General features: G+C 38.8%; 1 protein-coding gene across 2 annotated transcripts in view; it reads left to right on the top strand.

Moving 5' to 3' along the window:
- DBT (dihydrolipoamide branched chain transacylase E2) overlaps positions 1–16,520 on the top strand; it is a 44,109-nt gene that overhangs the window by 25,617 nt on the left and 1,972 nt on the right. Inside the window, exons 5-10 of one of the 2 annotated variants that reach the window (XM_079917879.1) lie at positions 2,357–2,478; positions 5,089–5,305; positions 6,296–6,462; positions 10,718–10,795; positions 12,999–13,118; positions 13,257–13,328. In XM_079917879.1, coding sequence (XP_079774005.1) covers positions 2,357–2,478; positions 5,089–5,305; positions 6,296–6,462; positions 10,718–10,795; positions 12,999–13,118; positions 13,257–13,328 — 776 coding nt within the window. Of the gene's footprint in view, positions 1–2,356; positions 2,479–5,088; positions 5,306–6,295; positions 6,463–10,717; positions 10,796–12,926; positions 13,119–13,256; positions 13,329–16,520 lie in introns of both variants that reach the window. The other variant, XM_079917878.1, reaches the window with a different exon arrangement.

Raw genomic sequence — 16,520 nt, 5'->3', positions numbered from 1 at the left:
GGTAGATATTCTCTGTTAAATCTCTGTTAAATCATCCCTGGCTTTCCAATGTCCTTAGCAAGGTAGTATTTTAGTATTAAGAGAACTTTCTGCCCACAACTACATGACAACTACAACTCATATATAATATGAGTGACTTCTTGCAAATCTTTGTTTTATTACTTAATACTTACACCGAAGTTATTCCAAAAGGCAGTACTACTTGATGATATATAGACTGTTTTCCAGAAAGGTGAGTAGCAATAAATAACATGATATTTTGGAACTGTTATATAATAACTTGTATATGATATGTCTGGGCATTTATGCATTTCTCAAACTGTAGCAAATATGCATTATTCAAGTTAGTATTTGGGATTCCTACAGCTGAACCCCCTTGATTTTTCTTTGGATCTTAGTTCCTAATGCTAATCTTTCTTGCTAGTTTCTCCAGTAACTTCAACAGATGAAGCCCAGGGCTTCTCAAAGTGCAATAAAATTATGGGCTTCTCAAAATGCAATAAAATTATGCATTAAAATTATGCAATTATGCATAAATTATGCAATCACGCATAAATTATGCAATTATGCAATTTTATGCAATAAAATTATGCCTGGAGCTGTAGAAGTTATATTCCAGCTTATTTGACCAGAAAGAAAGTCTACTAGGGCCAGCCATAAACTAAAGGAAACAGCACAAACTGAGTCAGCCCTAGGATTGAATCCCAGCTCTTCACAGTTTATTAGGTGTGTGACCATGGGCCAGTCTCTTCATCTCAAGTCTCATTTTTTTTAATCTGTAAAATGGGGATAATAACACCTATCTTACACACTGGAGTGAAGATTAAGCTATTACATATGTAGTGCAGTATACGATATATACTAGGTGATTGTGGGAAGGAAGAATAATTTTCCCTGTACCTTCTGAGTTCTTAGCTGAGACCCCTGTAATAAAAGACAGATGAACAAGAGAAAAACAAATTTATTAACATGTAGACGTCATGTATACCTGGGAGATACCCAGGAAAAATGAATAACTCAGAGAGGTGGCTTTAAGATTCAGGTTTAAATACCTTCTTAATAGGGAAAGGGGAGGAGGGAGGTAGGCCTCTTAGGGAAGAGTAAGTGATTTTTAGGAAGGATGAATTGGCTCTTAGAAGAATATATGGGAGGTATGATAGTTTGTGACAAAAGTTTATATGGATGTGTTGCTGATTTCTAGTCTCTTCTCCTGTGATGAGTCAATCTTCCGTGGTTGGATGAAACTCCTAGGGAGGGAGTTTCTGACAGTTGAGTTCCTTTTGGATGTCTTTAGGTACATGAAGAGAGTTCAGAGTAAGCCTCTCCCTGCATTTGTTGTTTTTCAAGTGCGTACAGCTCTTGAAAATAATCAGTACACCAAAGTGGCATATGTTGGGGTGGTATGTTCTGAACTCCTACAATCACATTTTGGAGTGGAATATTCTACTACTCTTCATGTTCAATACAAAGTGTTTGTTTTTTCTCTTCCTTAACCGTAGGGGAACTTTGAGAGCTCCACCAGACCAATTCATAGACTAGTGAGGAGGAATGAATGAATAGAATGTCTTTCCATAGTTTTCTAGCAGTGGAAAATTTTTATTTGCTTAGAATAGAATGTCAAAGCTAACTCAGTTTTCTGCTGATTTTCAGAGGTTGGCTCTAGTTTACTTATTCCCACAGAGATTCTGCTGTACTACAGCACTGATTTCCTAACATCCAACTTTGACAATTAAATGCTCTTAAAACCTTTTTCTTTTTGGTTGCAAAAATACATGCTAATAGCCCAAGATAGTTTTTCTTATATCACTACTCTACAGTTAGAGAATAAAACAACCAAATTAGTATTAGCCATGAAAATAAAACCTTCCACAGCATTCCTTAAGCCATATTCAAAGCAAAGAAAAAATTTAAATGCTATATTATCTTAGGAAAGCATTTAAGATTGTCACAGATTTTACATGATTCATGTAATTTACCTCACATTTGATTCTCATTTCATATGTATATGAGAAATTTATTAGGAAAATGTTTACAATACAATGTGTTTTAAAATTTATGAAAGAAACTTGCATTTTTTAACTTGTAGCTGCTACATAATTTTAACAGAAATGAAGTAAACAGCAGGCAATAATAATCATTAAACAGTACCTGGTACCTGTACACCCCTCTCACTCACTCTAGTACCCTTGTATGTTTTTCCATTTTACAGTTGTGTTTTCCCATTCTGAAGTAGCTCATCTATTATGCTTTTTGACTGTATACTTTAATTTGAATTTATTTATATAAGACACTAAGCTTGTTGTTTTAGTTGTTTCAATATTTTCTACTAAAGAGTAAAATTTTACCCTGTTACCAGATTCAGAAGAAGATGTTGTTGAAACTCCTGCTGTGTCCCATGATGAACACACACACCAAGAGATAAAGGGCCAAAAAACACTGGCAACTCCTGCAGTTCGTCGCCTTGCAATGGAAAACAATGTAAGTTTTCTTAATATTTAAGTGTGAGATCACACAGATGGTATACATGTGTATCTATGAAGAATTACCTAGCTATCCCAACTTGATGTCTCAAGTTGGGATTAAAGGAAACATGAAAATGTCTGTTACTAAAAAGTGATAGTTGCATAAAAGTCCTCTCGAGCAATGAAAAGAAAATTGTGAACTTATTATTCATGTTAATTGAGAAGTGTGGATTTATTATTCTTCCTGAGATCCTAATAACAGTCAGGGCTACCATTTATTGAGCACTTGTAAATACTAGTGTCTTAGATCAGGTACCCTACAAGCATAGCTTGAGACAAGGGTTTGGGAACACATGGTTGATTGATTGAGACAGTGATCATCTTTACTAGGAATGAAGGCAGGCATACAGGGAAGGGATGGGAAATGGGCCAGGCAAGGATGTGGTCCCAAGGATCTGCCTGATCCCAGGGAGGTAGGGAAAACCATAGAGCTATACTGACTTGAGTCAAGGAGCCTGGCCTGTTTTCCCTCTTACCTGACAGTCATTGCTGCTTTACCTCCAAAGTGAGAGGGCTCCTAGGCATTGTGCTAATTATTTACATGTTATCTCATTTAATCTTCACAACTCTGAGACAAAGGGCCCTTCTAAGACTTAGAGAGGTCAAATAACTGGTCCAAGGTCACACAGCTAACCCAGTGGTGGAACCAGGATTCTGTGAGAGTCTCTGTGACTCTAAAACCAGTGCTCTTAATCATTAATAGTGTCTCAACAATTGATGCCTCCATTATTTGAGCACTTCTGAGCCAGACACTATACATACATTATCGCTAATCCTCACAGTAACCTTGCAGACTGGTTTGGGTTATCCCCTTTTTGCAGATGAGAAAAGGTAGAGAAGTTGATTAAGTTACCTAAAATCAAGTAAGTAGCTGAACTGGGGATTTGAGCACAAATCTGTGTGGTTCCAAAGCCTGAGTTCTTTCCACTATGCCTCACAATGCAGACTTTTGTTTGTCTGTCTGTTTTTGAGAGAAGTAGTTAAATTACAGTTGGGGGGAGAAAAGTTTACATTTTGGGAATAGGTAATAAGAGTCATTAAAATGTTCATTCTCCTTCAGCTAGTTATCCTACCATTGGGGAACTATCCCAGGGAGATAATCTAGGATATATTAAAGTGTTTTATATAACCAAAAATTAGAAGGCACACATGTGTTCAAAATCAGGGAAATGCTTAGGAAAATTATGTTATAAACCCTTAATGAAAATTTATTAGCCATTGAATGTGTTTAAACATGAAGACGATTTAGCTTAACAGAAAAATAGAAATAGTAATATGGAACACTACACTGTTAAGGGCAGCAGATGAAATAACACTCTTATATATTGCTTTGAAAGCTATAAACATTTTACCATTTTTTTAAAAATTATATTAAAGGACTACCTGTAGAAATATATGATGTGGCTTTCCTTTTCCTAAAGATGTGTATAATTAGAGCATTTGTATAATTACTAGATATTAAATAACAGATTTATTATAAAATCACCTTTTTCCCCCTTTTTTTGTAGTTTGTATATTAATTATTGAGTTTGTCTAAAATTAAAAACCAATGGCACTTACAGTTGTTTGTAATTACCTAAAAATTATGTTTAAATTCTTAGAGTTCATTTGTTATAAACTAAATGTTTGATGTGATAAAGCCTTTTACTATTTTGTGGTCATTCTTAGAGAAGCATTAATACAAATGAAATAGGACTTAACCTTGAGAGTTTAACTAATGTACACTATGCGTGAGGATATCATCCAAGCTAATGTGTCTTTTTATTTAAATACAGTTCAATTTAGTGAAATATTTTATCTCTATTACCAAACATAGGAAGTGATTAAATAAAGCCAGATCACAAATGTTTCCAAAAAGTATCATGAGTGCCCAGTAGAAAGTGGAATTATATCACCTGTTGTTTGTTCTGTGGAAAGCAATAATAAAACTTAACTATTTGACCCTTAACTTGGACCAAGGAACTCACATTCCAAGTATGCCTCAGTAAAGTTAATTTCAGTGTTTTGTACTGATCTTTCTAAAACAGCCATCAGAAAAAAAACCAATTCAAGAGAGCTTTTATAGGATGATTACTTTAACCATTACATGTTTACTGGTAGCCAAGGTCAGAAACAGGGGTCTACATTTGTTACAGTGTTTAACTCTTGTTTAAACTTTCAGTTCTTCTTATGTAGTCTCCAAGAATAGAAAAAAATCAAATAAGAATTATGCAAGAAATTTAGAAATAGTTGACTGTTTAAAAATGTGTTTTCATAAATAGCTATATACAATGTAGATATTACATTGTTACCGCATGGGCAAATGAACAGTAAGTACAAAAGTAACAAATGATCACTTATGAAGAGTAGCCATAGTTTATAGCATTCTATTGAGAAGATGAAAATGTTATTTATAGTTTGCAGTGTTCTATTAAGATAATTAAAATGTTATTTCCTTATACTAATTTATTGGGCAGAGATACTTTTTTTACCTTCAGTTCATTTAATTTCACTTAGAGACCTCAGTGATGGGTTTATTTATTTTTAGGTAGTTTTATTTTTAGCATTAAAATGTGTCATTTTTTAGATTAAGCTGAGTGAAGTTGTTGGCTCTGGAAAAGATGGCAGAATACTTAAAGAAGATATTCTCAGCTATCTGGAAAAGCAAACAGGAGCTATACTACCTCCTTCACCAAAAGCTGAAATTATGCCACCTCCACCAAAACCAAAAGAGAGAACTATTCCTATACCAATATCAAAACCTCCAGTATTCACAGGCAAAGACAGAACAGAACCCATAAAAGGTAATAATAATAGTAATGTAAGGTAATAGAGTAATTATTTGGGGGGAAGCTACTTCAACATGATGAAATTACAGTTTTTCTAGGAAAAGCTTTAATATATACTGATAATTTTTGAAGAGTAACATGTTAGCAGGTTTCTTAGAGTATAAATTTGCGTACAGATATTTTTTCTGTTTGAAGACTTGCTTGGTATATTTTAAATATTATTTTTTGTTAGCTTTCAAAACAACTACTTCTGATTTGTTATTTACAAACTCTTAGGATAATTAACTTCCAGAAGAGTGGCTTTGCAAGAAGTCATTGTGTAAATACATGGCTTTTGAATTTATTATTATTATTATTATTTTGGCATTGTTATTATTTTTTTTGTTTGGCTGCATTGGGTGTTCATTGCTGTGCTCGGGCTTTCTCTAGTTGCGGCGAGCAGGGGCTATTCTTTGTTGCGGTGCAAGGGCTTTTCATTGCAGTGGCTTCTCTTGTTGTGGAGCACAGGCTCTAGGTGCACAGGCTTCAGTAGCTGTGGCACGCGGGCTCAGTAGTTGTGGCTCACAGGCTCCAGAGCACAGGCTCAGTAGTTGTGGCGCACGGGCTTAGTTGCTCCGCGGCATGTGGGATCTTCCCAGACCAGAGCTCAAACCCGTGTCCCCTGCATTGGCAGGCGGATTCTTAACCACTGTGCCACCAGAGAAGCCACCTTTTGAATTTTTTATATACCACAGTGTTGAAAGCAGTTACCTGTTACATTATTACAGTTGACACTGGGTGTTGTGCTATAGTCAATTCTTCAGCATTGAAATTATTGGCTTTCAAGTTATGTAATGAAGATGGTAGCTCCAAGAGGAAGAGTTTAATTAAGAGTAAGTAACATTAGAAAACCTTCTATTTTAGTTTTTAAAGGGATTAAAGGATTTAAGAATTTTTATAAAGTACATATATATATGCATATATGTATATATACGTATATATATATGTATATTTAATGTTTTCCAGGCTTTCACAAAGCAATGGTCAAGACCATGTCTGCAGCCCTGAAGATACCTCATTTTGGATATTGTGATGATGTTGACCTTACTGAACTGGTTAAGCTACGAGAAGAATTAAAACCCATTGCTTTTGCTCGTGGAATTAAACTCTCCTTCATGCCCTTCTTCTTAAAGGTAAGATTTTAGTCATTTCAAACAAGGCTCGAGTAAGACGGTTAAATTTTGTTTTGCAAATATGCAATGTGTTAACTATGGGTTTGAATAAAAATATATTTCTCACAACATCACATAGTTAGAAAAATGTACAAGTACACTCTCTTTGTTTCATGGAAGTTTATAAAATTGAAATTTCTGTGTCAGATTTTTATCGACTTATCTCTTTGAGCTAGGTGAGGATTGTCCTGCCATGTAGGTAAAGCCTTTAATTCTGAAAGGATCACTCCAGCAAAGTCCTGATTTGAAGAAAAGTGAGACTTGGTGTTGATCTTCCACTGCTCAACAAACTTATATTGAGGCCTCTGGGAATCATTTCTAGTACTGGGCCTTGGTGCCAGTATCAAAAGCATACGGCCGTCAGCTGACCCTGAGCAGCCCGCTAAGCACCATTTAGAAAGCAGCGGCCATACGCCTGACCCCGTACCAAGCGCGCTGTATACAGTCTCTCTTTTAATGATCAGAATAATGCTAACGTGTAAATACTGCTATCCCCATTTTCCATTTAAGGAAATTGGCACTCAGAGAAGTTGAGAAACTTGTCAAGAATTTACATCTAACAAGTGGAGAAGCTAAGTTTTCGGTTCTGGTCCATTTTTCTCAAAAAAATGCATACTGTTGTCTCTAAATCCAGCGTGGCTTCCTACCAGCCCTTTCCATGGTTCTTTTCAATGGTTCCCCTTCAGGAGTGCCTTCAGGACGGTTTCTCAATGCGTTAACGTGGCGTAAAAAAAGTATTTCTATGCGTCTCTGCCACCCACCTCTCCAGTCTTCTCTGTCACAGTCACTCTCTCCGCTATAGTCAGATTAAGCTACACATAGTTGCTGGAATACACAACTTGACCTGAAATGCCGCCTCCTCCCTTGATCAAATACATGTGCATCCTAAACACCAAATTTTGCTCCAGTGTAGAACAGAGTACAGAAGCCGGTTCCTCCTACAGAAGCCAGTGGCTGTCACAGTTTGAGTTAAATGGCCTTTTGTTTCTCATTGCAGTTTGTCTCAATGTTTTGAAAGTGTTTATACTCAGTTGTCTCTTCACTGATGCTGAGTCTTGTAAGGCAGAAGCTGTTCTCCTATATGTCCATCTTTTTAACAACTACCCTCACAGGGAAAGAGATGGTCTATAAACATGAGATGTAGTAGGTGCCAGTAAATGAGAGATCTGGACTATATTACAGCTATAGAGGGTCATCTGTAGAGACACAGCAATTGAAACAGGTGGATGAGATCACCCAAATTATGTGTGAAGGAGAAGAAAAGAAGGCTAAGGGTTTTACATCAGTGTTTAAGGGGTAGGTAGAAACTAAGTTGGCAAAGGCAATGGAAGAGGCTGAGTGGGGTCAGTGGTTTGACAATAGGAGAACCAGAAAAGAGTCACTTAATAGCCAAGTGTATCTATTGCTGTATAACAAACCACCCCCAAATTTCATGGTTTGAAACAATTACCGTTTATTATTTCTCATGAATCTACAGGTGAGCAGGACCTGTCTGCTGATCTTAGCAGAGCTCACTTATATGTCTATAGACAGGTACTAGATTGGCTAGGGGCCAGCTGGTGTAGGGTGGCCTCAGTGAGGATGACTCATTTCTCTTCTGGATGTCTCTCCTATCTGCCCAGTATGCTAGCCTGCACATGGTCTCAGTCCTGCCGGGGATGAAGAGAGGGAGCAGAATGTTAGCACTTTCCCCAAGCTGTGCTGCATTGAGTTTGTTTTTAACTCATTGACCAAGGCAAGTCACATGACTAAGCTCAGAATCAGCTTGCAAGAGCACTACCAAGGGACTTGGATAAGGAGGCTCCTTACAGATTGGGGCCTTTGATTCAGCCTCTCACACCGAGAGACAAGGAAAAAGTTTTAAGAGGAAAGTAGATAATGGTTATATGCATTACAGAGGTCAAATAGGATAAGGGATGGGAACAGGCTATTGGATTGGTAATGAAGAGGTCATGTGTGGCCTCAGCCAGAACTTACTGAATAAAGTATTGTTGAGGTAGAAGCTTGGTTGCAGTTAGTTGGGGAATGAAAGAAATTGAGGAAGAGGAGAAACCTGAAAAAATATGCAGAAAGGCAGACAGGGCATAGGTGCAGGTGACAGTTACGGTGGTTGGAGTAGATTGAATAAAGGTTCCATCTGCTCCCTCCCCTCCTGCACACCCTCAAGGAAAAATTGAGCAGGTCTGTAGGCTGAGGGAAAGAGCTGGAAAATGGAAAGTTAAAAATGTGTGAATGCGGGGCTTCCCTGGTGGCGCAGTGGTTGAGAGTCCGCCTGCCGATGCAGGGGACACGGGTTCGTGCCCTGGTCCGGGAAGATCCCACATGCCGCGGAGCGGCTGGGCCCGTGAGCCATGGCCGCTGGGCCTGCACGTCCGGAGCCTGTGCTCCGCAACGGGAGAGGCCACAACAGGGAGAGGCCCGCGTACTGGAAAAAAAAAAAAAAAAAAAATGTGTGAATGGGAAGCACTGATAGAACAATGCCTGAGCATGAGGGCAGAATGAGTTGAAGACCCCGGTGGAGAAGTTCACGGGGAGGAGAAGAGAGTGCCACCTTCTTGTTTCAGACTGGGCTCCTCTTACTGCTTCCTGTGACAAGTCTGTTTTGCAACAAGGACAGTCCAGCTTTTTAATATGTTAAATTTATTTCATGATTGTTTTTCTTTATTGTTCCATTCTGAATGAAATATCTGATTTTTATTTTGAAAATAAAAGTTAATATGCTTTGTTTTTAAATAACATTTTTTTCCAGTCTATATAATTTTAGAACATTTGGAAAATACTACAAAATATTGTACAGGGGGAGAAAATGACCTCTTATCTGTGGACACACACCTTGTTTTTCCTTTTACAAAATTTGGATTATACTCAAAATACTGTTTTTAATGTATAATACTTTAACCTTAGTTATGGGTTTTTATATAAAGAAGATTAAAGTTATAGTTATCAAATCAAATGCTTAATAAAACTTTCCTTAACTGTCTAGTTCAAGGATATGATTTCTTTTTTTCTGTCAAGACCACTGACCCACAGACAAAAATAACACTTAACACAATGCACATAAAGAACTCTTAATTGGACAAGATGAAGGCAGTAGGAGAGGGAATTCTTTTTAGGGACAATTTAAAGCATTTTTATTTTCCTTTTTTTTGTGGGGGCTGTGCCACTTGGCACTGCTTACAGGATCTTAGTTCCCCAGCCAGGAGGGATTGACCCAGGTCCACAGCAGTGAAAGCGTGGAGTCCTAACCACTGGACTGCCAGGGAATTCCCTATTTTCCTATTTTTTTAAACTGACTATAAGGCATGACAACCAAATGCAGTGTGTGAACTTTGATTAGATCCTGGATGGGCAGAGAAGCAGCTATAAAGAATATTTTGGAGACAGGTAAATCTGAACATGGACAGAAGAGAAATGGTAGTAAGAGAAAAAAGGAAAAAGGAAAGGGAGAGATTAAGGCAGGAGAAGGCACAAATGCCATCAATTCTGGGAAACAGGCTCTAAAGTAAATGTTTGCACCAGCTCTGCCCTTCGCTTGGCCAAGGACACCAGGTGGAACACTGGCCTCTCAAATCCTTATCACTTGTTCTTTCTACACTGGAAAATAGCTTACTACTTTTTTGTTTTTGTTTTTGTTTTGCGGTATGCGGGCCTCTCACTGCTGTGGCATCTTCCGTTGCGGACCACAGGCTCCGGACCCGCAAGCTCAGCGGCCATGGCTCACGAGCCCCGCCGCTCGGTGACATGTGGGATCTTCCCGGACTGGGGCACGAACCCATGTTCCCTGCATCGGCAGGCGGACTCTCAACCACTGCACCACCAGGGAAGCCTTGCCTTTTTGTGTTTTAATTCAAAGTGTTTCTTTGAACTACAGGTTTGCTTCTCATGGAAACCCTAAGACTCTACATGTAAGTGAGGAAAACGTAGAATTTAGACCTTTTTTTGGTACTTTGGTCAGTCTGCATAGTTACTTTGAAAATCTCCTTGATGTTTACAAGCTCCCTGATTACTTTATCTTTTATTCTTAAATGATAAGGGTAACCTAGTTCCACATTGCTGGGAGGTAACATAGGGAGTAATATGCCTGGTACATGTAGACTTGCAATTAAACTCAGCTTAAATAAGAGTTCTTTCCTTCCATTCTTTCCATCTTATTGCTTCAAATCCCCTATCCTTTCCAAGTTAAAAGTGCTAACATTGTATTTCTCTCTCTAAACAGGCTGCTTCCTTGGGATTACTACAGTTTCCTATCCTTAATGCTTCTGTGGATGAAAACTGCCAGAACATAACATATAAGGTTGGCTATGTGCTGTGATAAATAAAAGTGCAAATGTGCTTGTAGGTTAAAGAAGCTTCTATTATACCTCCAGTGGTGATCTTCTTCAAACTGGAAATTAAAGTGTGGGGTAAAACATTAAACTGAAGATAAATCTGTTGCTATTGATGTTGGTTTTACTGGTTAATAATACTATTCAGGGGCTTCCCTGGTGGCGCAGTGGTTGAGAGTCCGCCTGCCGATGCAGGGGACGTGGGTTCGTGCCCCGGTCCGGGAAGATCCCACATGCCGTGGAGCGGCTGGGCCCGTGAGCCATGGCCGCTGACCCTGCGCGTCCGGAGCCTGTGCTCCACAACGGGAGAGGCCACAGCAGTGAGAGGCCTGCGTACCGCAAAAAAAAAATAATAATAATAATAATACTATTCAGATATGCAGATTGCCATTTTTAATGCCTTTTGGTTTTCTGGTTAAAATAATGGAAATATACAGCTGTGAGACAATGGTTTACATTTCCCATCGTACATATCCTCTCTGCCAACAGAAGAGCTCTCTCAAAATGGAATTCCTGCAGTTTTTAAAACAAGAATAATTTAGGGACTTCCCTGGTGGTCCAGTGGTTAAGACTTCGCGCTCCCAATGCAGGGGTCCCGGGTTCGATTCCTGGTCGGGGAACTAGATCCCGCATGCCGCAAGAAGATCCCGCACGCCGCAAGAAGATCCCGCACACAGCAACGAAGATCCTACGTGCCGCAACTAAGACCCGGCACAGCCAAATAAATATTTTTTTTTTAAAAAAATTGAATAAAATCACATGCTTGTGTATTGATACCCATTTAAAAAAATAAACAAAGGGACTTCCCTTGTGGTCCAGTGGTTAAGAATCCGCCTTCCAATGCAGGGGATGCGGGTTCGATCCCTGGTCGGGGAACTAAGATCCCACGTGGCGCAGGACAACTAAGCCCCAAGCGCTGTGGAGCCCGTGTGCCACAATTAGAGGCCTGGTGCAGCCAAAAATAAGTAAATATTTTTTAAAATTTTAAAAATAAAATAAAACAAGAATCATTTAAATGAGCAAAGTACTGAAAGTTTGAATTCGTTGAGTGAACTCTTCTGTTTGGAGTGAAAGTTCATTAAGGCTGAGAACTCTTTTGAGGATGCGGCCCTTACTTATATTTCTTATTAGAAATATATAACCAGAAAGTGAGCTTTACATTCTGGGGGGGTTGGATCTAAAATCTTTCCATGTTATTAATACAACTTCCTCATTAAGTATATACTTGTTGCAAACAATTTAGACAAGAAAATAGTGATACTTACCTTCAGTCCCATAATCCTAAGATAACTCACTTTATGCTGAGATGTACATCTCTCTAGGATTTTATTTTTACACAGTTAAAAAATATGGGGCTTCCCTGGTGGCGCAGTGGTTGAGAGTCTGCCTGCCGATGCAGGGGACACGGGTTCGTGCCCCAATCCGGGAAGATCCCACATGCCGCGGAGCAGCTGGGCCCGTGAGCCATGGCCGCTGGGCCTGCGCGTCCGGAGCCTGTGCTCCGCAACAGGAGAGGCCGCAACAGTGAGAGGCCCGCATACCGCAAAGAAAAAAAAAATGGAATTATATATATATTATATATATATATATATAATATCATATATCTTTTTAAATTTAAAACGTTTTTCTTTTAACTATTTTCTATTTAATATGTTTTAGACATCATTACATGTCAATAAATATAGCTTTGTTATCATTTGTTTAGCCAGTGACTTATTGATAAGCATTTTGATCATCTGCACTTTTTCAGTCTTATAAACAATCTGACTCAGCATCTCTGTTCATCTCTACATACTTTTGCATTTACCTCCTTAGCACACGTTTTTGTAAATGTTGGTATGTACTGTTAAATGTTCTCCAGAAAGTATATACCAGCTTACACTTCCACTAACAATGGATGGAAATAATCTATTGCCCTATGTTCTTACCAAAAAAAATTTATCTTTTTCAAAAAAATCTTTTAAAATTATTTCTTTTAAATCATCACCAATATGGTGAAAATAGTTTTCTATAGTTGTGTTCATAAGGCAGTAAAAGTTGAGACTTTCTTTTCTGCTAGCTTATGAAAAGGCTGCTGTATAATTGTTTGTTTACTTTTAGGCTTCTCATAACATTGGGATAGCAATGGATACAGAGCAGGGCTTGATTGTACCTAATGTGAAAAATATTCAGGTCCGCTCCATATTTGAGATCGCCACTGAATTGAACCGCCTCCAGAAATTGGGCTCTGCAGGTCAGCTCAGCACCACTGACCTTACAGGAGGAACATTTACTCTTTCCAACATTGGATCAGTGAGTAATAGTAATATTCAAGTTCATAAACCATAACTTAAGATTTGTGACCATATGCTCAGTTAAAAATATAAACTTTAATTTGCCATTTGTTCCTCAGAAGCTTAATTTTTCTACTCTATTTTGTTTGTTTTTTAGATTGGTGGTACCTACGCCAGACCAGTGATATTGCCACCCGAAGTGGCAATTGGGGCCCTGGGGAAAATTAAGGTATGTTTGTTACATAGTTGAAAAAAGAGTTTAAGCAAATTGGGATAGGAAAAACAAAGAAGAGTAACCGTTTCTGAGGTTTTTCCCCTCACTTCGTAGGTTTGAGTATGGTATTGGGTTTAGTAAGCCAATTATTTCTTCCTAAGAACTAGGTCTGTAACTCCGGTGGCTGCCTCTCTGTAGAGTAAATGCTTGTGATCTGGGTTGTTTCCGAATGGATCAACCATTGTGGATGATGCCAGGCACAGGTGTGAGCCTTTCTGAATAATCACAAATGTAGCCAATCTGGGTCTATCAAAATATCTTTATTTCAGAATACCAAAGAATAATAGTAAGCCAATCCAAATTATTATTTATAACGGTAAAACACCATTGAGAGCGTTTTTCTTAAACGTTGCTCTGTTCAAGAATCATTGGGAGTGCAGTTAAAAATGCAGATTTCTTGGCCTTGGGGACAGAACCTCCAAAATTTACATATTAAACAACAACCCATGTGGCCATGTTATAGGAGACTGACTTAGAATAAGGGTTGCAGTGATTCTTAACCCTGGCTACACATTAGAATCATCTGGAGAGTGTGAAAAAAGTGCCCAAGCTCACCCCATACCAACTGCACCAGAATTTGGGGTGGGGTGGGGCTGGGGCTTGGGCATCCCTATTAACTCAGGGTTGAGAACCACCCAAGTTAAAGAAATAAGCTCATAGATACCATTTCAATACCACCATTATTAAATGTCATTGTCACTACATTAACCTTGATTTTGATCTTCACGTTTTCAGAAGAATCTTTCTTCTTCTCTGTATTTATAATGCTTCCACATGGAACATCTCTGGGACTTACTTTTCATGAGTTTATTACTTTCATGTTGGCATCCAAAATCTTCACAGATACTTTCATTCAGCCTTTGATTTGCTTTCTAGCAGCTGGTACTTTGGCTGCTAAGTTACTCCCTCTTCTAGCTCTACTTTCCCTTCTGGCCCACGGAAGAGACAGGGAAGAAAAATAAGAACACATAGCATGACACTGTTCTGTCCAAATCGGAAGTTTCTCTAAGGGATTAACTTCTCTATCACTCGTCCGCCCCCAACAAGCATTCAGCATTTGATTCTCACAGAATTCTGACTTCTTGCAGCTTACAAACAAACCATCATACCTATTTAACAAAGTATTGTTTTCCCTTTTCCTGAAAGCAGTTTGTTTTCTTCTGAATTGTACATATAGGTATATAATTGTGGTAAACTATACACGACAAAGTTTACCATTTTAATCACAGTGTATGGTTCAGCAGCAGTAGGTACAGTCACACTGTTTGCAACAATCACCACCGTCCATCTCCAGAACTTTTTTATCATCCCAAACTGAGACTCTGTGTGTACAATATATACCACATTTTGTTAATCTATTCATCTCTAATGAGTATTTGGATTGTTTCCATTTTTTGGCTATTGTGAATAATGCTATGAACATTGGTGTACAATTATCTGTGTGAGATGCATTTTTTCAGAATCATCTCACTCATGGTTTTTTCAGGTTATGAAGCATAGTTCTTAAAGTATAAATCTGCATAGTGACTTAATGTAGTTAATCCTTGTTGGGTAGGGACAGTATTTCATTCCTTTCTCCCTTTGGGTCGTCTCTCCTTTGCTATCTTTTGTTTTCACTGTAAATTTTACACTGTCACTAAATAGTCTTAAGTCACTAAAACCTCCACATTCCTCCGTTCTCAGTCCTTATCTTTCTTGACCTATTAGCTGCGCTTGAGTTGATCAGTACTGCCTCTTTGGAAAACCTTCTTCACTGCGACTTGCAGAAAACCTCGCTAGTCTGCTTCCCCCCTACCTAGTGCCTGTTCCCTCTGAGTCTCCTTTGCCTGTACCTCCTCATCTCCCCATCTCTAAACATTGGAGGACCCCAGGCCTCAGTTCTGCCCTTTTCTTTATCTGATCCAGTCTCATGGCTTTAAATACCATTTATATGCTGATGGCTCCCAAGTTTATATCTCCAGACCAGACTAGACCTCTCCTTTGAACTCCAAACTCTTATTTCCTACTCAGAAGTCTAACTAGGCATCTCCAATTTCCTGCCCCTTCCCTCATCACCACACCCTCTCACCTGAAGTCTTCTCCTTTCAGTGACTGGCCATTCTGTTCAGAAACCTCCAATAGCTTCTCACCTCACTCCAAATCAAAGGCAAACTAGCTGCAGCGGCCTACCATGGCTCTACACTGGTGCCACTCAGTGCGACTGGGACCCACATCAGGCTGTGACTGCTGTATCCGGGCTCTGAGGGGAGAACTACAGAAGGGGAGAGTAGGGCTCAGAAACCTTCGTTGCCCTTTGACAGAGTGATTTTATGTCTACTGAACCTAACGATAAGAGGTGGAGCTTGCATTTTGTATATCTTTTTATATCATTATAAAAAGATAATATATTTTTGATATATATTCACTTTTGATATATTTAAAAAAAAAAACTAACCTGCAATGAATTCGCTTTTTCTTAAATCTGTTTTTGGAAAAGTCAGAGGCAGACTGGGAAGCATAACTGTTGTCTTAGCAACATGCCCCCCTTCAGCCTGCTCCTTCTGTATCATCTCCCACCTCTCACCCCGGCGCCTCCAATGCAGCCTCCCTGCCAACTTTGCTGGTCCTCCAACACTCCAGCCATGCTTCCCCCCGTCTTTCTCCAGGTGTCCATATGGCTTGCTTCCTCACTGCCTTCAGTGAGGACACCTTCTTGGTGAGGCTTTCCCTGCCCACCTGTTAAAAAAGAAAATGCAACCTCTCCCCTATTTCCACCTCCTGCGTATAATCTCTATCTCCATTCCAAAGTGCTTTATTTTTTCATTTGCACTTTTCACTATCTAACACACTATATATATTTTACTTATTTATCTTAATCGTCTGTCTCTCCCCATTAAAATGTTAGCTCCAAGAGGGCAAGGATTGTTATTTGTTTTGTTCATTGCTTTATCCCCAGAGTCTAGCAGAGTACCTGGTACATGGTAGATGCTCAATAAATAGCTGTTAAATAATTGAAATCTGAAACGAAGTTTACTGTACATACGGAAATTATACAGACGACAGGAAATACTTTGGAGAAACTCTGAAAGCTTGAAGCACACACTCACAAAGATGGGAAGAGTAGTAGTTAGCATTATCAAAAGTCATTTGGGATGCCCATTTCTTCTC

The sequence above is a fragment of the Stenella coeruleoalba genome, assembly GCF_951394435.1.
Source record: "Stenella coeruleoalba genome assembly, chromosome: 1".
Lineage (NCBI taxonomy): Eukaryota > Metazoa > Chordata > Mammalia > Artiodactyla > Delphinidae > Stenella > Stenella coeruleoalba.
This window is presented reverse-complemented; position numbering and strand designations above follow the sequence as displayed.